The sequence below is a fragment of the Arvicola amphibius genome, chromosome 15 (genome assembly GCF_903992535.2).
Source record: "Arvicola amphibius chromosome 15, mArvAmp1.2, whole genome shotgun sequence".
NCBI classification, from domain to species: Eukaryota; Metazoa; Chordata; class Mammalia; order Rodentia; family Cricetidae; genus Arvicola; species Arvicola amphibius.
In genome coordinates this window covers 51697029-51721420 of record NC_052061.1, presented here as the reverse complement: position 1 = coordinate 51721420, position 24392 = coordinate 51697029, and the positions used below count along the sequence as shown (strand labels likewise).

Sequence of the window (24392 nt, the reverse complement as noted above, 5' to 3'; positions counted from 1 at the left end):
GGGGAATCTCACATCACGCATGTGCTTGTTCAGGTGCATATCGTGTATGTAGAGGCCAAAGCATAATCTAGATGCTGGCCCTTGCCTTCTGCTTTGCTTGAGCCAGGATCTCTGTCATGTTTCCCCTGATGGACGTGCCAGGGTAGCTGGAGGCTCTTCTGTCTGCTGCGTATCCCCTGTAAGAGCACTTGGCTTGCAAACACTCCTGCTGCACATCCACTTTTTATGTGGGTTCTGGTGACTCAAACCCAAGTCCTCTACTTTCAAGGCAGGGACTCTCATCTACTGTTTGTACTTTTTTAAAGAACTTCTCACCTTTCTTAATGGCAGAACCATTCCTAGTACACCACCAGGGGTCTCCTTTCTCCGTGTCCTGGCTAAAACTTATCTTTCCCTTTTGTGGTAAATGCCGTTCTAACGGGTATGAGTTTGTTTCCCACTATGGCTTTTATTTTCATGTCCCCACATGGAAACTCTGTGTATGAAGCCAGTCTGCTCTTATTCCTCTGGTTCAGGTGCCCTTTATGCTTTATCCCAATAAGAGAGTCTGTGCTCACTCAGACCAGCCCACTAGTGGCCCAGGATCTTCCAACTCCTAGGTACACATAGCTTCTTCTGGCCCTGGTGCCCCAGTGGTCAGGGTCCACTGGGTGCTGATTCAGGTGCCAGTTATAGCCGTGTGCCTTTTACCCTTCCTGCCTCTGTCACAGCAGCCCCCAAACATGCATGCACATGCACACATGTGCACACACACACACACACACACACACATTCATGGGCTCTGAAAAATCTCTCCAATGGGGGAAAACTATTTTTCCACCATTGTGCATTTAAAAAAATTCATATCCAGGGTTTAAGACTGATCTTTAATCTGTGCTAGCTCATCATAATTAAGAAAGGCTTTGAACTGGTGGTCATCGCGGTGGCAGATGCTGTCCTGTTAAATTCCTGTTCCCTGTAATTGATTTGTGTGGTACATTTTTTATTTGAGGGACTCAGCATCAGGATCACTAGGGGCAGCATAATTAGAGCATTAAGATGTAGTGTTGCGAATGCCCTCAGAAACCTGGGACAGGGGTGCAGCTCTGAAGGGTCATGTGTATACACCCATACAAACTTGTACATACGAACACATATTATACACACACACACACACACACACACACACACACAAGCATGCTTACACATATACAATTCCTTCCCTGCATGGATTTTGGGATGTGATACAAAGCATGCTAAGACTATGGGGAGGAATGAGCAACAAACAAACCTCACGAGTCAGATAAATTTGAGGTTGTCATTATCATGACCCCCATGTTGCTATGTTGAGCTGGAGTCGTATTGTCTGACCAAGCTACCATCCCAGGATCCAAGCAGGCATGTCACAGGGAGAAGGCATGCCACAGGGAGGCATGTCACAGGGAAAAGGCATGCCACGGGGAGACGGGGGGGGGATGTAGTTTTTCATACTGTCACAGTGAACTGTAGTCAGACATCCACCCGTGTTCACTGTGGCTGTCAGTTTGCTTACTGGGATTTCTAAGGACATTCAGCTGGTTTGAGCTGGGCTCGAGAAACTCTGATGAGGAAGAGAAGGATGAGGCAGAGGCATTTTCTCCTGCAATGCAGTTTTTCCAGAATGAGAGTCAGGCAAGAATTCACATCTTGTTAATCAATGTGCAATTCATCAGGTCCAAAAACACCAACCAAAATGAATTCAGAGAGGAGTCTGCTTTGCAATTCATGAGCTACTTTGTGTGTAAAAAGTGAGCAGGGTTCTGGTCACTTAGCCCAACCCCCTTCCCCACCTGGGATCCTCATTTCTCTATGGATTTTCTAAACTGCTCTGTGAACAGTCTGCTGCAGTGTTGATGGTGGGTGGGGCTGATGGGAAACCTGTGTGCACCCAAGGTCAGCATTCGTTTTGACAGCAGCCTCAAGGATGCTCCCAGCCAGGGGACCCACTGTAAGGATGCTCCCAGCCAGAGGACCCACTGTGGAAGTTTAGGTTATAGCCAGACTGGACTGAGGGAACTGAATGAACTTTTAAGAGACTATGATTGGCTTTCACCTGGAGGAGTGGGTGAGATTTTCCTATTGAAGACTTGGGGATTGGATGGCTGGTGCAGATGTGCACTCAGCAATGGGGGAGCATGGAATTTCACCGGGGAGCACTCTGGGGACTTGGGGAGGATAGAGTGTCTTGTGTGCTGTGCTGAGGATGGCTCTGGGATCCCAAACACAGGATGCATGATCATAGTAGCAAAGGCAAGCCCTTTGTAGGGGCTGTGTTTGGTTTTGTAAATTAGCAACCCGGAAGACATGTTCACATTTCTGATAAAGCTCCTGAAAGATGTCTGAGGGCGTTTCATATTGTTCAAGGCCAGAGAATATATTTTAATGCACATGAATGTGTCTGTGTGTGTTCACACAAGCTCACCCGTGCATGTACAGGTGTACACGTGTGCATCTATAGGTCAAAGGACTGGACCACCTTGATTTTGGGGTGTGCATGAGGGGCTTGGAGTAGTTTGTCACTGACTTGGAGTTTGCCAAGCTGACCAGCAAGCCCTGGGGACCTGCCTGTCTCCACCTTCCTGGCACTAAGATTGTAGGCATGCTACAACAATGGGTTCTGGGGCTTGAACTGAGCTCCTCGGGCTTGCAAGGCAAACATTTTACTGACTGAGCCATCCCTGCAGCCCATTAGTCTTTTGATAGGAGAAAGAACCAGAACAAATGATAGTTGCTTAATTATGTTTCTTAAACCACGTCATTTTGAGGAAATGTCTCCCATGCGTGTGCTCTAATACACCACACCGCTATTTATACCAGCTAATTTATTTTGCCGTTTACTTAGTAAGGGCGTTTAGATTTCATTCTGACTTTGGTCTTATTATTTTTTAATGCAAAGGAAAATTCTCTTGTATTTATTAATCCATGACCTACTTGGATTCTGAAGAAAATTCCCTGCCAGTGCAACAATTTTTTTAAAGACTGAACCTGGCCTCAGGACCAAAGGCAGCCAGTCTCCGTGACAGACACTGGTATTGTCCTGTTGAAAGATGGTCTTAGAATAGAACCATTTCTATTTTGGAGGCAGTGTCAATTTAAATTCCCTTTCTAAATATAGCACTTTCAAGGCTGTGGCTAAAAACACCAGTCTGAGACCACACCGATCTCCCTCTGCTTCTTGCGCACAAGGTGGCTCATGAATTGCAAAGCACACTCTCCACCTGGTTCATTGTTGGCTTCTCAGATCTTATGAGTTGTGCATTTATTTCAATGATGTGGGAGTTTTGCTGGGTTTTGCCCTGGAAAGCCCATGGCGCAATATCCCATTCCTTATTTAAAAATATTTTAAACTTCTATTATTATTGAGCATGTATGCATGGTGTGTGTGTGTGTGTGTGCACGCACGCGTGCGCGCGCGCACACACACACACACACACACACATTATGGTGCACGCATGGGGGTCAGAGAACGACAGCCTTGTGGAGTTGACTCTCTCCTTTACCTGGACGTGAGTGTCTGGGATGGAACTCTGGTCCATCTTGTACAGCAAGCACTTTTACCCACTGTGCCATTTTAGCAGTATTTTGAGGGCCAGGATGAGGTCTGCAAAGGCTTTGATTCCCCTCGGGTAGCATGCTTTTTTAGTCAAGGGAGGCAACTGTTCTGCCGTATTGAGGCCTGCCTCTCTGGCCTTCACAGCCTTTTCCTCCACGGCTTGCTTCCTGTCACGAGAGAGTTAAAGCCCCACACGCGTCTTGTTGATAGGGAACCCACGTTAAATGGACACAACCACAAACAAAGGTTTCAAGGAACCCTGCCCCTGAGAAGAGCGAGGAGAATGGAAAGCGTTGCGTTAGACAGGTTTTCTCGGGGGAGCAGGGGTAGTAATTACATTTTTAGGGAAATCTTGTTGGACTTAGATGGCAACATTCCCTTTGATATTTTCATTCTGGTTCGGCAAAATAAGCATTAAGCATTACTTTAGCTCTGTCTATTTGTCTCCCCACTTTCTCTTCCTGAAATTTTGAGCTTGTAAAATTACAGCAGGGTGGGGTTGGGTATTGGTGTGGGGATGGGTGTTGGGGTGGCGATGGGTGTTGGGGTGGGGATGCGTGTTGGGGTGGGACAGGTATTGGGGTGATGATGGGTGTTGGGGTGATGATGGGTGTTGGGGTGACAATGGGTGTTGGGGTGAGGACGGGTGTTGGGTAGTGTCAGTTGTATTATGAGGTGTTTGATTCTTCTCAATGAGTACAACCTGGAAATTGTATTTGTTTTCTAGGGACACAACCAAATCATAGCCTATAGCAGACCAATCTATTTCTGTATGCTGTGTGGCCTTATTTTGCTTCTTGATGCAGGGGCCAAAGCCAGGCACCCTCCCAGCTATGTCGTATATGGCCTGAAGCTCTTCTCCCCTGAGACCCTGCAATCAGTCAGGGACCACTTAATAGGTGAGTGAGTTTGGGGATTATGGGAAAGAGCCTTGGGAAGGGAAGGTATGTCTCCCCTTTTTCTTTGGTACCCCTAATGGGAAAAGCCGGCACACTTGGTTACTGATGGGAAGAGCTAAGTATTATCCTATTGACTTGTGTCTATGGAAGCCTATGAACCCCAAGATAGCAAGGGGGGACTGGACTACTCAGCTGTCATTCTTCAGGCACTATCCACCTCGTAATTTTTAATTAGAGTCTCTCACTAATTTAGAATAAGCAAGCTAGGGCTGTCTCCACCTCCCGGAACCTAGAATTACAAGGGAAAAACTTCAGTGTTGGAGGTTGTTAATAGTTTAGGGAAATGCATATTCTGGTGTCCTGGTGGCGCTTGCCACTGTGTCTCATTTTGATTTGATTCTGGATATGGAATTCAAGTCCTCATGCTTACAAGACAAGCACTTCGCCTGCCGAGCCATCTCTCTAGCCCTAACAATGGGATTCTTGGAAAGGACTTTGATACCTATGACCAAGAAGCTGCATCCCTGTGACATCGGAAGCATGCTGGCCATGATGCCTGCTGGGGTGAGGGGGCCACTGGGAAACAGCTTCAGGCCTCTCTGCATAGCCCAGGTGCTATGACATCATGCGTTGAATGGGCACCAGTCTCGGCTCCGGTCCACGAGCTTGTGCTGCTGGGCTGTGCTTGGCTGAGAATCTAAGCAGCACTCCACTCAGGTGAGCCCCTGCTGATTAGCCCCTGCTGATTAGCCCCTGCTGATTGCCTAGGCAAGGTCGTCAAAGCTAGAGTCAGCCCCTGGGTGCTTGGGTCCTGGCTCGCCGTTGTTTCTTCCTTCCTTCCTCCCTCCCCACTCTCTGTCTTTCTGTCTTTCTCTTTCTGTCTGTCTGTCTTTCTTTCTTTTGTTGTTATTATTGCCAGCTTCAGGGAGAAAGGATTTATTTTGGCTCGCACCCAAAGCCTCGTGGTGAGAAGTCAAGGTTGGAGGTTTGAAGCACCCGGATATATCACAACCGTAGTCAGGAAGTAAAGAGGGATGGATCGCTTACCTCATCTCATACAGCCCAAGACCCCATGGAATGGACCTCCCTCTTTAGAACAGATCTTCCCACACACCTCCACCTGGTCAACATAGTCCCTCACAGACACGCCCAGAGGCTAAGTAATCTCGCTGGTGATTCCAGACCTGTCACGTTGACCATGCTAACCACCACACCTTACTAAGTGAGCAACACACTGCCGAATGGAGAGGGGGTGGGGCAAAAACTGAACAACCTCACAACTCATGTAGTTTTAAGGGAATTAATGTGGGAATACAGCAAAGAGCCCTGTACCAATACTGGCTTAGTGTTATCCTTTGGGAAAAGTCTACGCAGGGTTTATCCGTGGCTCCAAAGACTCTGGGCATTTTTGTGTCAGCCTGGAGGAGTCACGACCTTTGACCATGTCCTGACTGTGACCACCCAAACCTATTTTGACAGTGGCAAAGTCACTGCCCAGAGACTCTCATTGCCATAAAGATGTTCATTTCCTGATGAGCTCTCCTAGTCTTAAGTCAGTGTCACCCTTTCCTTGGTCTCCCTGACAGCTTCCGGAATCTCCGCAGTGGTCCTGGGGTAGGGGCCCCCGATATGTGAGCAACTTTCTCTGTGTCCTGTGTAGTTGAAAACCTGGATAGGGATGTGGTCCTCAGACCTCCTTCCTCCCTGGTCCCTTCCCTTTTCTCTTCCTGCTGAATATGTAGTGGACTTTACAAACACAGATGCATGCCCACATACACACATGGTCACACACATGCATAGACACACAGATATGCACACATGCACATATGCACGCACACACACATACATACACAGACACATATATACAGACATGCCACACATACATACATATATAGACCCACGCACAAACATAAACATACCACACAAATTCACACATATGTGCATGTACACACCATATGCACACACACATACACTTCCTCCTGAAAATTCACCTTGTGCGCAAGCCCAGAATTTCACTTCCTGTTGCATCCATGGAAGAACCAAGCAGCCTAAAGCCAAAGGCCACAGAACATGTATCAGGAGACCTTCAAGTTCAAGTAGGAAACAGAAGCATGGAAGAATAAAAGGAAGAGAGCCCTGATTAGATTGCTTAGGGCCCTCCTGTGAGAACAAGTGCCCCAGCCCTGCTGATGTCTCTCTCTCTACCCTTGTCTGAAGTCCCTCACAGGCCACAAGAAAGACATGGGGCCTTTTCTCCTCCACTTGCCACTCCCTCCCAAGGTCCTGCCAGCTGCAGTGGGGAAGCTGGTGTTTGGACAGAGGTGTCTTGTCACCGGGTGCATGAACACGTGTTAGAATACTCCTCAGGATTTTAATTTAATTCAAAAGGTTAGTCGATTTTCTTTCTTCAGGTAGCAGTGTTGGAGCCTGTGGCTCAAGGTCACACAAGGAGCTGGGTATCAGAGGCAGAGAACGTAAAAGAAAGTGAGACAATATCTGTGTCCACATGCGGTGTCTCCCTTGCTATACCCCACATCCCCCTGTGTGCTCTGAGCTTCTTTTCCCCCAGATCTTTTGTAAGCAGAGACTGCTTTTCTGTTTCCCAACCGCTCAGACCCGAATAATCACACAGAAACCATGTTAATTGCAACACTGCTTGGTCTGTTTGCTCAGGTTTCTTATTAATGAACTCTTACATCTTAAATTAACCCATTTCTATTAATCTGTGTTTTGGAACGAGGCAGTGACTTTCTAGTAAGGCTCCAGCATGCCCTTCTCCTTCAGCAGCTACATGGGGTCTCTCTGACTCCACCTACTCTCTCTCTCTCTCTCTCTCTCTCTCTCTCTCTCTCTCTCTCTATATATATATATATATATATATATATATATATATATATATATAAAATATCTTTCCAAGCCTGGCTATATTCTGCCCTGGCATAGGCCAAATCATCTTCTTTATTAACCAATAGTAATAAAACATATTCATAGCATCCAGAGGGGAATCCCACATCACAGATCACCAGCGTGGGCCAGTGATTTTCGTTCCATCTCTTACAGGTACAAGGATGTGCTGACTAAATGGATCTCCCATCAGCTTGGCTTCCGCTCCTCTCTTCCTTATAGGTTCTGGGGTGTTCTCTGTGGCTAGAGCTCTTGACCGTGTTCTGCTCAATGGTCCGTTTCCCCACATTTCGCCTTCCATCCTCTGGCCACCCTTACTTCCCGGCACCTGACCCATGTGACAGTGACCTGCTTCCGCGTGTCCTGTTTCAGTCATGTCTTCCCCCCAGCCTGTCTTCTCAGAGTGGATGAAGCAGAGACCCCACCTGGCCTCTCACCACTGAACTCCTGCGTGATGCTCGGTGCCTGGAAGCCACAGGCACCAGATAAGCCTTGGTGGAGTGGAGTGACTACGGAATACAGAGGTAGTCACGGAGCGCTCCAGAAGTTAATGAGCAAAGGAGGTTTTGGAGGGCTTCCCACTCATAAATCACAGACAGCTCCCTGGACCCTCAGAGCTGGCTGCTTCAGGAAGAATATTTTATAGATAATTGTAGAATGAGTTTTGAAGGTGCTGGTCATGATAGGACAGACCCGTGGCCCTAACACTTGGCAGGAGGATTAGGATTAGGAGTTCACCGTTGCTGTTGGCTAAATAACAAGTTGGAGGCCAGTCTGAGTTACATGGGATCCTAGCTTTAAAAGACAGCAAAAATTAGAAACATCCTCCCAAAATAGAATAAAAAGAGACGGGGGAGGAGAAGAGAGGGGCAGGGAAGGGGAAGGAGGGACAGGGAAGGAGAAGGAGGGGCAGGGAAGGAAGAGAGACCTGTGAAGCAAAGCCCTGACACATGTCATTAACAAATTGCTTTTCATGTCTGAGTCCTGCTCAACCTCACTTCTTATTTTTCTTTACCTTGCTACTCCAAGAAAGCCAGCATCCTGAGTTCCCGGTATACCCCACTTTCCATGGCAAGAAAACCAGAGAATTCATTAGGGCCCAAAGAGGAAGAGGGCTGTGCTTGATTGAAGCCTGAGGTATTTGTTTCACAGTAAACAGTGCCTCCAAAGAGGCCCCTGGACATTATCCTGTTTCTTCCAGGGTGTGGGAGAGACAGGGAACGTGGCTTTCTTACCTCCCTCCTGAAACACATTTCTCTCCTTCAAACTTCCTAATACATATTGTCTGCTCCTCAACAGCGGCAGGTGAAAACGGTGATAAATAGCCCGGCGAGCTGACTCGATGATATCTGTGGCTCAGATAAAAGGAGAGCTAGAAGAATAGCAATCAGCACGGAAGCCGGGAGGGATTAAAGGCACTGATTTGCACAGAGCATGAAACACTGGGAATGTGTGAGAACAAAGCCGAAGAGGCTGGCGCTGAGAGGGCCTTTCTGACTTCGTAGGAGATGGCAAGGTCAATTCAAGGTCACTGTGCTTTGAGCAGCCCCTTCACCAGGAGACTTAGTGATGTGACGGCTGCCACTGTCACATACAGGGATCAGTTAGAAGAGGAGAAAGCAAGGACTGTAAGATTGGCCCGAGAGAAGGTGTATGCTGGTTTCCGGGGCTGGTTTCCTGCTAGCCACCTTCCTGGTGTCTCCTGTCAGAACCCGGCTGGAAAGGAAAACAGAAGCAACACATGGCTTCACAGCTGGAGTCCAAGAGCAAGGCACCAGCTGGGCCTCTTCCCTCTGGGACAGCACAGCTTCTCTCCCTTTGCCTGTCTGTCTCTGGGCCCAGAGCTGGCCTTTTCATTGTTGTTGTTTGATTTTTTTTAAATTTTAATTTGTGTGTGTGTGTGTGTGTGTGTGATGATGTGAGTAGTATGTGTGTGTGTGTGTTATGTGTATGGTGTGTGTAGTGTCTGTGTGTGGCAGGTATGTGTATGTATGTGATGTATGTGGTATATATGTGGTGTTTGTGTATGTGTGTGTGTTTGTGTGTGGGGTATGTGGGTGTGTGTACTGTCCCATGCCAGAGCACAAACCTGTGTGGAACTCAGAGAATCACTCTTGGGAGTTGGTTTTCTCCTATCATGGTTTCTAGGGCTCAAACTCAGGTCATCAGGTTTAAGCAACAAGGGCTTTTCCTACTGAGCCGTCGTCTCACCATCCCTTACTGTGTTTTCTTCTTAATTATAATTACTTTATCCCCCTTGCCTTTCCTCTCTCCCCTTATAGTGTTCTGTTTTGTTGTTGCTGCTGTTTATTTATTTATTTTGAGACAGGATTCTTACTAGGTAAACCAGGTGGGCCTTAACTTGTAACTGTGATCTTGTGCATGCATGTACCACCATGTTTAATTTTTTGAGGTGCAGGGGATTGAACCTCTCAAGCTTTAGGCATGCTAGGCAAGAACTCTACTGGCTGAGCCACATCCCCAGCCCCAAGTGCCCTCTTTTAAAGAAGACCCTTCACATTGGTTTAGGGCTGCAAGGGACCTGCAAGGATCCTGACTTCATCACTGCAACTAAGACACAGTGAGAAGAGCCTAGTTTAGGACTTCAGCATTCTTTGGAGGGGACCCAAGAAAACCCAGTGTGAGGAACACACAGTAAAAGGACAAGAGAAGCAAGAGCTAAATATATATGACATGCAGTGACACCTCCGGCAGAGCCACATGAGGCTGGCCCTCCCTGGGCCACAGTCAAAATGTAGAGAAAAGTCTCCCAGGTCTCCCTTTGGGGTGGTGTCTGCCTCATGCTACACTTTTGGGCTGTGTTTGTCATCCCCATCCTTGGACCAGGAGAGAAGGAGAGGACAGCTTCAGGAGGTCAGATCTGCTGCTCAAAGGGAACCCAGCCTGGGCTGCCTCCCTGTGTAAGAGGGGTCACTTGTCCACCCAGGAGTAGGGTCAAAGCAGTGGAAAGGTTGTGATGCTCTTTGTCATTGGCAGGGTGAAGGAAGAGCGGCTCAAAGGCAAGGAGAGACAGACAGTTGGCAAATAGTGTGAGGAGGGCCTGCGGTAGAGAAAGGATCCACAGGGTAATAGATGGATGATAAATGGGTGGGTGGATGAGAGATGAATGGATGGATGGATGGATGGATGGATGGATACATAGAGATAGATAGATAGATAGATAGATAGATAGATAGATAGATAGATCCATAGATAGGTAGATAGATAGATCCATAGACAGACAGACAGATGAATGAGTCTGTGGTACTGAGGATTGAACTCAGGGCCTCACATATCCAGTCAAGTGCTCCACAACTGACCCAAATCCCCAGTCCTCAAACTTTTTATTTTGAGATAGGCTCTTATTTTTTTTTTTTTTTTTTTTTTTTTTTTTTTTTTTTTTTTTTTTTTTGGTTTTTCGAGACAGGGTTTCCCTGTAGTTTCTAGAGCCTGTCCTGGAAACTAGCTCTTGTAGACCAGGCTGGCCTCGAACTCAGAGATCCGCCTGCCTCTGCCTCCCGAGTGCTGGGATTAAAGGCGTGTGCCACCACCGCCCGGCTGTGAGATAGGCTCTTATTAACTTCCATATGTTGGCCTCAAATTCACTCCATATTCCAATCTCTGCCTTGGTACTTGTAACCTCAGCTTGCTGAATAGCTGTGATTATAGACCATGCCTCCAAGCCCCATCAGGGATAATGTTCTCCTGTGAGTCCATTCACTTGTGCTGAGCTGTGTGTATTCAGTGTATCACTCTGTTTTCCCTCCTTAGTGAGACCTCTTTTGCTTCTGTTGGCGGGTGACCGGCCTCTACAGTGGGCACCCATTTCCTGGGCTCAGGGAGGCTGCTGACCTTGGGACTGGGGTTTCTATTACTGACTATCTGGGTGACTTCAGCAAGAGCCCATGAGTGAGACTGGCCTTGTGATTAGCCTGTGGATGGGGAGGCCACAGGTCTCAGCCTCCCATGTCAGAAGAGGCAGGGCACAGCTATGGTGGGGCCTGCAGAGTCAGACTCCAGGCACAACAGCTGGCTTGAACCTCACCAACGAGGTTAGTCCTACCCTGTGTGGAGAAACAAGGCAAGGGGGCTGCTGAGGGATAGTAGTGAGGTCAACTACTGAGCTCTGTATGCACACAGATGTACTCTACGTGCACATGCATTCCCCACACACAAACATGTATGCATACACACACACACACACACACACACACCATGTGATCAGCCAATGGACCTTTGTTCCATAACTAATAAAATCCCATGTGACTGCTCCCTTGACAAAACCTCTGGATGAACCTGTATCTGTGCTCCCAGCCACAGTCACTCACATCTGGATCGTTCCTTTTGAGGAGAGCTGTTTTGCAACAACAGCTGTGTGCTGTTACTTCCTGCACAAAAGTCAGAGCAAAAATCAGGGTCCTCAGGAGCCACCTGCCTTTTTTATTAAACAAGTATGTTGGTGAGGGCCCCAGACAGACTGAAGGGGCACAAACTCTGTTCCAGGTTTCAGATGTTACCTGAATGACATTCATCTGGGCTTGGTGGAAGCTAGAAGTCTGCTAAGAACATGTTGTAAAGGTTTTATTTGATGAAAACATGTTGAGTGGGCAATGAATTACTCTTGGTAGGGGGACTAGAAATAGGGCCAGGATGGTGTGTGTGGCCCTGGCGCCATTACATCCATTGTCTCCATGATCAGCCCTGGTCTTGTGAGTCTTTGACATAGTATGGCTTTCTTCCTCTGAAAATTTCACTTTACACTGCCGTCTCCTGCTCCTGTGTCTTTCTGGAAGCTTCCCTATCCTCTAACTCCCTCCTCATCTCCCCAGGTCCGACTCTGTTCTTCTGAGCTGCAGGCAGAGCACCTTCCCCCCTCCTCCCCTCCCCTCTCTCCTCCCTGCCCCTAGCTCCCCTAGGTCCCAAGCTGTCTGTGTGACCAGCCCTGGGTAATACACTTGCTGTTTTTTCTCATCCTCTAGATGCCTGAGTGAGAGGAGTCCTGTTGCCTCAGTTTCTCCAAGTGTGGTGGAGAGTCCGACAAGGGAAAGGCAGCCACATTGTAGCCACAGCATGGCCATGGTTACCCTGCCCCTAGCTCATCGCTGCCTTTGTTTGTTCAATTGCAGTATTTTTATGTTGCTTCCCTGTGATCTCCCTCCTGGGCCTCTTCCCACAGATCAACACCTTCTGCACGTACCTTCTGGAACAAGTGGACATGCTGCTCTTTGGAGGTTCTGGTGAGTCCTTGCTCCTGCTCTTCCTGGAAGGGTTTTAAGATTGAACAAGGTCTGGTGGTCCCAGGGACAGAGGATTGGGGGCCTGACTGGGAGGTTTGCTCGGCCTTGAGCGCCAAACCCGATTTAGTTTGGATTTCTTAAGTTCCATAGAATAAGAAGTGGTCCACTCAGCAAAAGAATAAGCAAAGATAAAAGGAAGGGAAGCATCTCCCTTGATTTGAAGTGAGTGAGGGGAGCCCTTCAAGCTGTTCTTTAGAAGGAGTGTGTGTGCGTACGTGTGTGTGCGTACGTGTGTGTGTGTGTGTGTGTGTGTGTGTGTGTAAGCATGCGCATGTATCATTGTGGGAATAGGTCAGCATGCACTTGCGTCCGCACTGTTGTGGATGTGTGTTGTGAGAGTATCTATGAGCCTTGAAAAGTCTTTCCCCCAAAGGCATATAACCCCAGTATCCTCTGGGAGTGGCACACACTTAGTGTTGTTATTCCATGGATAGTCAGTTCCATGGTCACAATCTTCCACACACTAAGTGACCTGTGTCTTTGGATGGATCCTGTGGCCAGATAGCTTATCCCGAAAGCCATAGCCCCCTCCTTCCTTACCCCTCTACTGATTCTAAGAAGGGCACATCTAGTAAGCTGTGATGGTGTTTGTACTCCAGCTGTTTCTGGAATCACATCAGCCGTGTACAGTGTGGGCCGGAGTATCTTGGTAGCAGCCCTGCTCCACGCCTTCTGCTTCAGTGCCGTGAAGGTAAGTGTGCAGACGTGCCATATATATATATATATATATATATATATATATATATATATAGCCTATAGCCTATGTCACTCACTCAGCATATTGTTTTCATCGTCAGTGCCGTGAAGGTAAGTGTGCAGACGTGCCGTAGTGGGGACTATAGCCTGTGTCACTCACTCAGCATATTGTTTTCATCGAGTAGTTTTCCAGTTATGAAAGAATCGTTGTCACTGAGAAGAGGACCAGGCTGAGTTTAAGCAGGTCATCACAGTGCCTGGCTTGTTATAGAGTGTAACCCTCACCTGCCTAGTCCCCAGTGATGTCTCTGCTATGATCAGGGACACCAGAAGGACTTCTGCTGGCCATGGGAGCCAATGTAACCCACGTGTTCATTTTGCTTGTCTGAGGTAGCACCCTAAGTATGATGGGGGTGCACCTGCATGTAGCTGTGCGGACCAGGGAATGGTGTGGTATGGGAGGGGACAGCGCACCAGTGAGATTCTTGAGCATGGAGGACCTCAGTGTTCCCAAGACCAAGAAGAGCAAAGCCTGGGACAAGGCCAAGGAAGCAGGGACGATGAGGAAACCAGACAAACACAGATGTCGTAAGCCCAGGACGTCCTGTCAGAAGTGTAGCTGCTGCACATATATGGTCCAACCGTGCGTGAACACATGGTGTGGTTGTGAATCAAGTCTGTGTATTTACAAGGGTCTGAGTAATCCCACATCTCTAGTGGAAGAATGGGGATATGTGGAACACAGGAGGAAACCATCTAAATCCTTCTTCAACGAGAAGAAGTCAGCAAAATGGAAGAAAGTCAAACTAGAGAACTTGGCTTGTTTGGGTGAAGGAGAAGCAGCTGTGAGTCAGTGCCTGCAGGAGCAGAAACAGGAACTGGGGGCCTTGTAGGTAGCCCTTCTGCCAGTTCAGTGCCTTCTCAGGCTTGGACCAAATGCTCTCTGGCTCTGAGGTTTCCAGAGTGTTGAAACAGACTTCTGTGTCTCCTGAGAAGAGTTCTGACTCCTCTTGCTTGGTGTGGAGCAAGCAACAAATAGTGACCGACTGTTAATGGCCCCAGTTGCCATTTTAAACACCTTTTGGCTAACAAAACAAAAAACAAAACATAGAGCAATTTACCTTTCTCTCTTCTCATCAGTGAGTGCTGACTATTCAAATGGTCTCACGTTGACGTTCTGATTTAAGATGCAGCACCTATTAAATGCTGTGAATTGACTGAACGCGGTTAGTGAAGTCACATGAGGGTCCCGGGGAGGGAAGAAAAGTGCACCCCTCTTCCACAAATGCTGATTGCATTAGGGTTCTCTAGAGGGACAGAGTATATAGGGGATTTATTAAAATGGCTCACATGCTGTAGTCCAGCTAGTCCATCAATGGCTGGCGACCGATGGAAGATGCAAAGATCCCGTGGGTTGTTAGTTCAGGAAGCTGATGTCTTAGCTGGTCCTCGGTATACTCTGGGATCCTAAAGAAATCGGCTCTAATGCCAGCGAAGGAGAGGACTTGCTAGTGAAAGCAAGAGGAAGTGGGCAGAGAGCAAGCTTCCTCCATCCATGTCCTTATGCAGGCTGCCAGCAGGTGTGGCCCGGATCAAAGGTGGGTTCTCCCACCTCAGAAGGCTCAGATTAAAAGTTGGTCTTCCCACTTCAAATGATTTAGGTTTACAGGTTTACCCAGCTACTTGGGTTTTAATTAGCTTCAGACGTGGTCAAGTTGACAGCCGAGAACAGCCACCCCACTGCCCAGCCCAAGTGTTGTGGGGCTTCTCTCTGATGCTTTCTCTACACCACTGTGGTCACTCTGTTGCTGACTTGGCTGTTGCACTTTCTATATCTTCTTCAGGGCTGTGCTGGCCAATCTTCTGTCAACTTGACACCCAATTAGAGTTATCTAAGAGGAGGGAACTTCAGTTGAGAAAAAGCTTCCATAAAATCTGGCTGCAAGGCATCTTCTTAGTGATTGATGGGAGAGGACCCAGGCCATTGTGGGTGGTGCCATCCCTGGGCTGGTGGTCCTGGGTTCTGTAAGAAAGCAGGCTGAGCAAGCCACGAGGAGCAAACCAGTAAGCAGCACCTCTCCATGGTCTCTGCATCAGCTCCTGCCTCCCGCTTCCTGCCCTGCTTGAGTTTCTGCCCTGACTCCCTTCAGTGATGAACAATGCTGTGGGAGTATACACTGAATAAACCCTTTCCTCCCCGACTTGCTGTTTGGTCATGGTGTTTCAGCACAGCAATAGAAGCCCTAATATCAGAGTGATGGATGAATGGGTAATCATGAACAATGGCTATATGTCAGCCGCCTGGCCAGGGGCATGTCTCTCTTTCTCACTAAGGCTTAGGATGTGTTTATTGCCTTGATTTATTATTGCTGTTGCCCATGGTGGCTGGGAGATGCAGCCCAGCCCAGCTGCAAGGAGCCTGCAAAATTCCTGTCTTAGGGACGGTAGTCCTCGACAATGACACAGAAAAGAACTCCGGGGCACGTCAGAATGATGCCAAGTCAGCCGGTCCATTGAGCAGAGAGATGGGGTGCTATACATAGGGGAATATTTAAAAAGATAATTACATACGAAAACTGCAGTGTACGCCCAAGGCATCACTGTGGGCTTCTTAAGAGAGAGGCACCCCCAAGTGCCTCGGCAAAGGCTATAATGGGATTGGAGTCTTGGGAAGTTCCCTCGCTCAGAGGATATAATTTATAACCAGATACAAAGAGTAATCAAAGTTTACAAAGCAAGTAAAGTTCCAATTTGTCTTTTAATGTATGAGCTGGTTTCCTTATTTCTCTTAAGGAATTTCCTTTGGTGAATGAGATATTAAGGTGGCTTATGAAGAGCCTGGTTGGAGGTTAAAGACGAGAAGAGAGCTGATGAGCTAGAAGTCAGTGTCTTGAATGTTTGGGGCCTGGGTCAGCTTGGCTCACGTGATTTTTATAACCTCCTTGTTTTCGATGCCTTTTGAAAAGAGCATCGTCTCTAGACAATTTTAATTTTATCAGTAGTGTTGAAGCTTTTTGACTCATAGCCAGCAAGAAACACAAAGCAGATCCTAGGGTGGGGATGCCTTTCTCTTAGGTGTCCCCCGAGTTTCCCTGTCTTTCCACAGGGCCTCCTTACCACGTGGCAGAAGTAGAGAGGGAGGGGGAGTGAGTTGATTTTGCCCTCTGGAATATTAATTAGGGAAGGAAAATATGATTCATCCTTTAATCTCATATTCTCTTTGGCTCATCTGAGACAGTTGCGCATCACATAAAGCAGGCCCCCTCGATGACTTACCCATTTGACAGTGACACACGAAAGCCACTGGAATATTTGTTCCCTGGAGAAATGGCTCTGCAGTTAATTAGCCAGGATCTCTATTTGTCTAGGTAAACCTAGATTGCTATTTTTTATTATCTGTTACAAAGAAATTCTTCTTTATTGCTGGTGAGAGGACCCAGGAGCTGAAGCACATTGTTACAGTTTAATGTTTCCCAAGCATCATTAACAATGGCTTTTAGGAGGGGGTCCCCCCCCCACACACACACACCTCCTCAGCATTCAGGGAATTGCAGCCTGCTCCTCAGTATTTCCTTGCACTCAAGATTTAAAGTCTAATTATAGATCTATAATAAACCCATATTTCTCGAATTTGGGGTTTTCTGGCGGGGGTGGGGAGACCTGGTGTGTCCTTTACCTATTTCCCTGTGCAGCCCCTAAGCAAGGCATTCAGCACCACAGGGCAGATGAGAGATCCCAAGGTCTCTGCTGACCTCGGCTGTCCACCCTCGCCCTGTGAAGTGTAAATAGTCCTGCTCCCCAGAAGGACAGTTCACAGGCAGATGAGACACCTGCCCATCATGGCAGTCTGAGGAGCATGTCCCTAGTGTTTGCTCATTGCCTTTTGTGACAGCCCCTAACAGACAGGGATGAGTCCAGTATTTCTGCATTCCAAAAGTGAACTTGAATCCCAGGATGCTATGGTACTTTGCTCAGGGAAACATCCATAATTCACAGGTTTCTTCCCCCTCCCATTTATAATGAATTAGTGAAATCCACCTCATTAGGATGTTGGTGCTAGTGGGCTTAGGTAAGGGTGTCCATTCTGTACCCTAACAAGCCAGGGTCAGCTGCCAGTCCTCAGTAAGTCAATTAAAAGAGCCAAATTGATCCTGAAAGCAGCAAAGGGAGATGTATTCAGTGTGGTCATTCAGCAGAAGGACAAGAGAACAGTGGTCCCCAAGTCCATCTTTGGGGTGTCCTGACATGAGTTATGTATAACTAAACAATCCAGCCAGGGTGTGGTCTTGCCCACCATGGCCTCAGCTCCAAGTCTCTCCATTAAGACCATGTGACAAGTTCTAAATTGTATTTTCAGGAGGTCAGCTTTTCCTCTGAGCTCTGTGGCTCCTTCTCCCAGCAGGAGATCCCTGGGGAAGTTCTAATTTCTCGTAGTTCATCCTTCCCATAGCCTGGTAGGCAACGAGGGAGCACAGGCGTTCCTTTATAATACTTTATAATATATGCATTCCTTCCAGACAGGCCGGTTACTCTGAGTTTGAATGAGAAAAAAAAATTGGGGAGCTTAGAAGAGTTCCAGCCAGCCAGACAGGGTGATCTGTGAGGCTCCAAGGCTGCCTGACCTACAGGATCTGAACAGCTTCCTCGCTTAGAGGGTAGGCAGGGTGGACAGTGTAGATGTAAGATCTCCTACGGACTATCTGATTTAAACTAGCATGTACTTTGAGAGGAGTTTGTCCTGGCCTTATCAGAGGAGGCTTTAAAAGGAGGGGATGATGGTCTCAAGAGGAGAGGGACACAATAGAAGCCTGGGTGTGTGGTTTTCAGGAACACAGTGGCTTCTCGGTGGCTCAGGAGAGAACCATGTGGCCAGCACCTGAGGGTGGCCTCAAAGCCAGAATGTGTCCCAGGGGGCAGGTAGCCAGAAAAGAGGGACTACTTATCCTGCAGCTGAATGAAAACGAATTCTGATGGCCCTCAGGGAAGACTTCATGTCAGAAATGATCAGAGGTTCACTCACACTGATTTTAGCCTGGCGAGGCCTCACACAGAGAACCCAGCCTCGGGAACCACGGCACCGTGTACCTGTGCTGCCGTAACCCAGTAATTCTGGGCCAGCTTGTTACACAGCAACAGAAAATGGACAGGGATGGCAGCTGCTGAGTATGAGCAACTGGTGGTTGGGGTGATCACGGCCAAGAGTGGAGTTTTGCTGTTAGTGATGTATTGGAAAATACGGCTGGGAAGGTCACTCTGTCGGCAAGTGCTTGTCTTGCAAACATTAGGATCTGAGTTTGATCCCCCAGGGCATGTAGGAAAGCCCAGTATGGTGGTGCATGCCTATAATCCCAGCACTGAGGAAGCAGAGACAGACAGATCCGTGGAGCTCCTTGGCCAGCCGGCATGCCAATCAGAAAGTGCCAATCCCAGGTGATGCCTGTGGTATCGGGAGAGGAAATCTGTCCCCCTGGCTCTGGCAGTTTGTCTTTCTCTTCTGCTGAGTCTGGGGGATGGTATTGGCTTGATAGCGATCACCTCAGGCTGGTGTCCCTGTGCATAATCAATACTATAAGCCGTGCAGGCTCACAGCCACCAGGACACAATGAGGGGTGGCATCTTCCAGGGTCCTGAGAGGCGGAAGGTGTTGGGACCATTTGGAGTCCTGGCCTCCAGCTGCTCTTCCCTGCTAGAGATCTTTACTTTCCTTCTGATTTGAGTTAATGAAAGCTGTGTCAGAGTTGTTTGACACAGCTCTGCTTCACGAGCACGTGTTGCCTTGGCCTTGAGGATCAGAGGATGAGGTTTTCACCTGTTGGCCCACCTGACTGTTGGGTATATAAGCCTCCGTGGTGATATTGAATAAGGGGCTTCTTACCAGTGACTAGAGGTCCATGCTTCTGTCTGTGTGTCTTTGTGTGTTTCAACCTCCAGCCCCTTCCCCGAAGCTCGCGAACTGTATGGTAACGCATAGCGCAGAAGGTGTTGTGCCCTGCAGGAAGGGGCAGCATACTCTAAAGCCAACTGGCTGCTAAGCACTGAGAAAAGCTACTGATTGGCTGTGGGCATTCTTCGTGGGTCCTGGTTTGATTCTGAGCACTCAGAAGTCACAGACTGAAATTTATCCAATATTTGTTTGTTTGTTGCTATGCATATATGCATGGTGTGTGCAGACACACATGCTGCAGCACACATATGAAGGTTAGAAGACTGTTTTCAGAACTGTGGGTTCTGGGGATAGAACTCGGATCACCACACTTCACAGTAGGGACCTTTATGGTCTGAGCTTTCTTGCCTGCCCATATTTATTTCGGGCTCCGTTTTAGACTGTTTTCCTGCTGAAGCGAGTGTCATGTGGGAGGTGCTGTATAAAGTCTTGGACTGATATAAAGTGGGAAAGAGAATGCCTGTCTTCCAAGAAGTACATGTGTGAGTTCGTGTGAGTGGGTGTGTGCGTGGGTGTGTGCACATGCTTTGGTGTAGTTATCCATCTAGGTCGGGTTGGATACTTGAAGCACATCATTCCATCCTGTATCTAGGCACCTCAGTTTTCTTAAACATCCTCCCCTAAAAGTGAAATATTGTTTTGACTTGTTAACATATGGTGTTTTCCACCAAAATGGAACCCACAGTGAAATATGCATCTCCTTTTCACGCTCAGTGATAATGGATGGATGGATGGATGGATGGATGGATGGATGGATGGATGATGGATGGATGATGGGTGGATGGATGGGTGGATGATGGGTGGATGATGGGTGGATGGATAGATGGATGAATGGATGGATTGCCACCTTGGAGGTCACAGTTCACAGATTGAGAATCACTCATCTAGTGTGTGCCCAGCCTACAGTTCAAGGACTTGGTGAAACCTGGGACTCGGCTGTATTTCTGGAGTCCTACTTCAGGGGTTTCTCTTTAGGTGAGCTTCAGAAAGAAAAAAAAAGTCAGAAAAGGACTTACATCAGAATCCAAGTGTGTGGATCTCAAAAACATCCCTTTGATGGGCTATGGGAAACTTATTTCTTCAAACAGAGCCCATTTAAATCTGATCTGAGAAGCCCAGCAGTGAGACTTGGACGTGTTTGTATTCTGTTCATGTGCAGGCTCTTAGCCAGCCTGTCCATAAATTCCATCTTAAGAGCCGCCTCGCGTTTCTCGGGGAGACAATGCTGAGACCGCCCCTCTTCAGAGGGCCTTTGTACAAGCTGAAAGGCCCTGTGCGTTCTCATCTAAGCCCCCTTCCCCACAGCGCACGTGAACCACGCTGCAGGACTGTCAGGCTATTAGACAGTTTTATTCCTGCCTCATAAAAATATTTCAAAACCTAGGGGAGCTTTATGAAACCAGCTCTCATCAATCCATAGCCTCTCCAATTTAGGGGCCCATGAGACACATTGCAAGGCAATTACAGGCGTTCGTTTTTTGAAGCAAACAATCCTGTGGCGGATGCTTCATTATCCGTGAGTGATAGATGGTTTTAAGCCCAACCTCCTGGGATGGAGAGAAAGCTCAGCCGTTAAGAACACTAGATGCTCTTCAGAGGACCCTGGTTTGGTTTCCAGCACCCCTGTAAGGTGACTCTCAGCCACACGTAACTATCTCCAGGATCAAATGTCATCTTCTGGCCTTGGCCAGCACTGGGCATGCACACACTTGCTCACACACCAATAAATCTTTAAAGAATAAAATAAAACTTGTTCTCCCTTTGAAATCTCCATGGATTTGTGTGGCTGTGTGTATATGTGGCTACGAGTACAATAAATATAAAATCTTTTTTTTTTTTAAAGACAGGGTCTCATACTATAGCCTAGGCTGGCCCCAAATTCATGGCAATGTTCCTGCCTCAGCTTTCTGTGAGCTAGGATTTTAGTGTAAGCCGCTACCTACTCCTGGCTTGTATAAATAAATTTAAGACTGAAATATACATGTGTCGAATATAAAAGTTTATTTTATCATCTCCCCAGCTCCTGGAAATGTCAGCAAAGCTCCCACCCCCACCCATACCTACCCTTGCCTCTGTTTCTCTTTCTAGGAGCAGGGCATGTGGCTTCTGAGCTTACTGGCAAATGCCTAACCCCGAGCAGAGGGATGGTCACCTTCAAAGTCCTTCTCAGGCTACATGATTTCTTTTTCTGAAAATGTCAGTATCCCCTTCTTTGCCTCCAAGCAACAGTTAGGCATCGTCACCTGGTTCCCTTTGGTCTTTTCTAACAGCATGTCTCAGATAGGACACATCCTTGGAGCCTAGGGCTTCCTTGATGCTCTGTGGCTGCAGACCCCGCCCCTTATCATCATCACTGTCCGTCCTTCAGTGGACGCACTCACCTAAGGTTCGAGGACACAGAGCGAGGGGCTGGATGCCGAGCAGACTGGCGATGACCCTCTCCCCATGTGCTAGCATCTTCCATTCTTCCTATCTTCTTACCCTATCAGCATCTGGAGGGGCGAAGACCAGCTCAGCTAGGAGACCCCTTTCGACTCTAGAGTGAATGACCTTTCTCGAACCTAGCAGAGTCTGGGGACTCTTGGCTCTCTGCACACGAAGGAGCAATTCATGTTGGTGGTCAAGCAGGCTTCCTGTCCTTGTTTCCTTGAGAAACTGGTGTACATGTGTGTGAGTGTAGAGGGGAGGCGGTAGGAGAACACGTGCGCACGTGTGAATGCCCTGTGCACACACACACATCTGCCACCGTTGAAATCACATACCAAGCTACATACGTGTGGAGGGAAGGGCCCTCCAGGAGGAGCCCAGGAGACCTGCAGTGTAACTTTCACTGTCTGTAGGAACCGGAAGCTGGGCTTTTCCTAGGACCGAGCTGCATCTGGGATTAGGCTTAAAGATGTGCAAGCCCACACCTGAAGTGAGGATGCTTAGACGCTGCCTGCAGGGCTGGTTAAGGACAACGTGGCATTGATAACAGATGTCCAGTGTGATTTTGCTAACGGTGGCTGGCATGGAATGTCTGGACACCCAGAGCAGACAATGACGTAACCCAGTAGCTAACCATTTCTGGAAGAATGCCACACTGTGTAGTCTTCTGTCACCTCACCCGTTGGCTTGGAAGCTTGGAAGTAGTATAGCATTCTGGATTACGTTGCTAACATTTTTCTTTAAAGCTAAGATTTGTGATATATATATATATATATATATATATATATATGTGTGTGTGTGTGTGTGTGTGTGTGTGTGTGTGTGTGTGTGTGTGTATAAAATCTTCTCTAAATTGTTCTGCCCATTCATCTGTTGACATAACTAGATTGACCACAGTTTCTTGCTCTAGCTAGCGTTCAAAGCAGCAGTAAACATGGGTGCAGGATCTCCATGGGAGGAGTAAAACAGTGGGGTCGTCTGGAGGATCACCTTGCTCTTATGGACTTGAAGGAAATGTCCACCCTGCTTTCCGCCCCTGTAGCCACCTGTCATTCATTCTGTCTTGCCATCGCCCTGGAAGCTCTTGTCTCCACTTCAAGGAAAGACCCACTCTCAGTGCTGATGCCACAGCTGACAGTGACCCGAGAGAATCACCTGTCAGGCCGGCTGCTGCAGACAGTGGAGCGTGGGTAAATAACATCCCCACCTAGCAGGGTCGCGTCTGATGGAGTTCCTGCCCTCTTTGTCTGCCTGTTCCGCTCTGTGGAACAGAGGAACAAGACATTTTCACATGCCGTAATTTGTCCTTTTTCCCCAGAGAAGGCTGGTATAATACCCACTGCCCATGATGACTTCCTCAAGTGTGTGATCTTTTAGCACATTTCTCCATCCTTCCCTATAGTTAGGAAGCATCCGGTAACAGCTAGCATCTGCTGTGTGTCTCGTATAAGCAGCTGACTGATGTTCTATACACAGTTCTTGAGACGGGATTTTAACAACCCCACAAGGGAGTCTCCCTGGACATGTTCACCCAGGCTTGCTCACTGGGAGTAACTGGAAGAGTCGGGGTTTTTCACAGTTCAGAGTCAGTGTCCAGGTTTCCAGCCACTGTCGGCACCACTGAAGGTCAGCCATCTTTGTGCTTACGTAAACATACACCAGACCATCTGTCCTAGTGCTATTTCTGCTGCTATGATAAAATGTACCCACCAAGAGCAGCTTAGGGAAAAAAAGGGTTTATTTGGCCAATGAGCCAGGTTAGAGGCCACGATTGTGGGGAGAACAAGGCAGGGACTTATGGATCTTCGCTTGCTTGTTCCCACTCAGCTAGCTTTCTTTGCTCTTATGCAGGTCAGGGTCTCCAGCCTAGGGGATGGTGCTGCCCAAGGTGGGAGAGGTCTTCCCTATACCAATTAACCATCGAGGCAGTTACCTACACACATGCCCATAGGTCAGTCTGATCTAGATAATTCGTTAGTAAGACTCTTCCCAGGTGAGTCTAGGTTCTGTCAAATCAATACTTGAAACTAATTAGCAACAAACTAACCCACTCCTCAGGTTGAATGGTAAGGTAGAGGTGTGTGTGTGTGTGTGTGTGTGTGTGTGTGTGTGTGTGCGTGCGTGTTGGGGATCAGTTGCTCAGACTCACCACATTTGTCCTGTCTGTGATTATTCAATGATTTTTTTTATTTCTTTTCTTTCTTGTTTTTGTTTTATTTTCAAGATAGGATTTTTTTTTTCTGTGTAGCTTTTACTTCCTAGAACTCGCTCTGTAGACCAGGATGGACTTGAACTCAGAAATCTGCCTGCCTCCGTCTCCTGAGTGCTGGGACTAAGGTGCACCACACTACTACCTGACCTTATTAAATGATCTTCATGGTAGGGCCTTGATCAGGGTGCTAAGAATCAGATGCTGTTGATGAGCCTGGCCACAGTGTTAATCAAGTGGCCATATATGTGGATGTTTGGCCACACATCACTAATGATGGACTCTTGTGGGGTACATGGCCTCGGAGGTCATTGTCAGGCATGGCCTTTTGGTGCACTCTAGAAACATCATGTAAACAAGGCACTTGAGAAGCCAGCACTGGAGGATTCCAATGAGGCTGAAGGAATCCCTGTTGCCTGGTGCTGCCTTAACTTTTCCTGGGGAG

The 24392-nt window shown here is 47.8% G+C and overlaps 1 protein-coding gene across 2 annotated transcripts in view; it reads left to right on the top strand.

The window, feature by feature from the left end:
* Pcnx2 (pecanex 2) overlaps positions 1-24392 on the top strand; it is a 140432-nt gene that overhangs the window by 45979 nt on the left and 70061 nt on the right. For both annotated transcript variants that reach the window (XM_038312855.1, XM_038312854.1), the window contains exons 13-15: positions 4299-4470; positions 12501-12611; positions 13271-13362. In XM_038312855.1, the coding sequence (XP_038168783.1) occupies positions 4299-4470; positions 12501-12611; positions 13271-13362 (375 nt within the window). The remainder of the gene's footprint in view (positions 1-4298; positions 4471-12500; positions 12612-13270; positions 13363-24392) is intronic.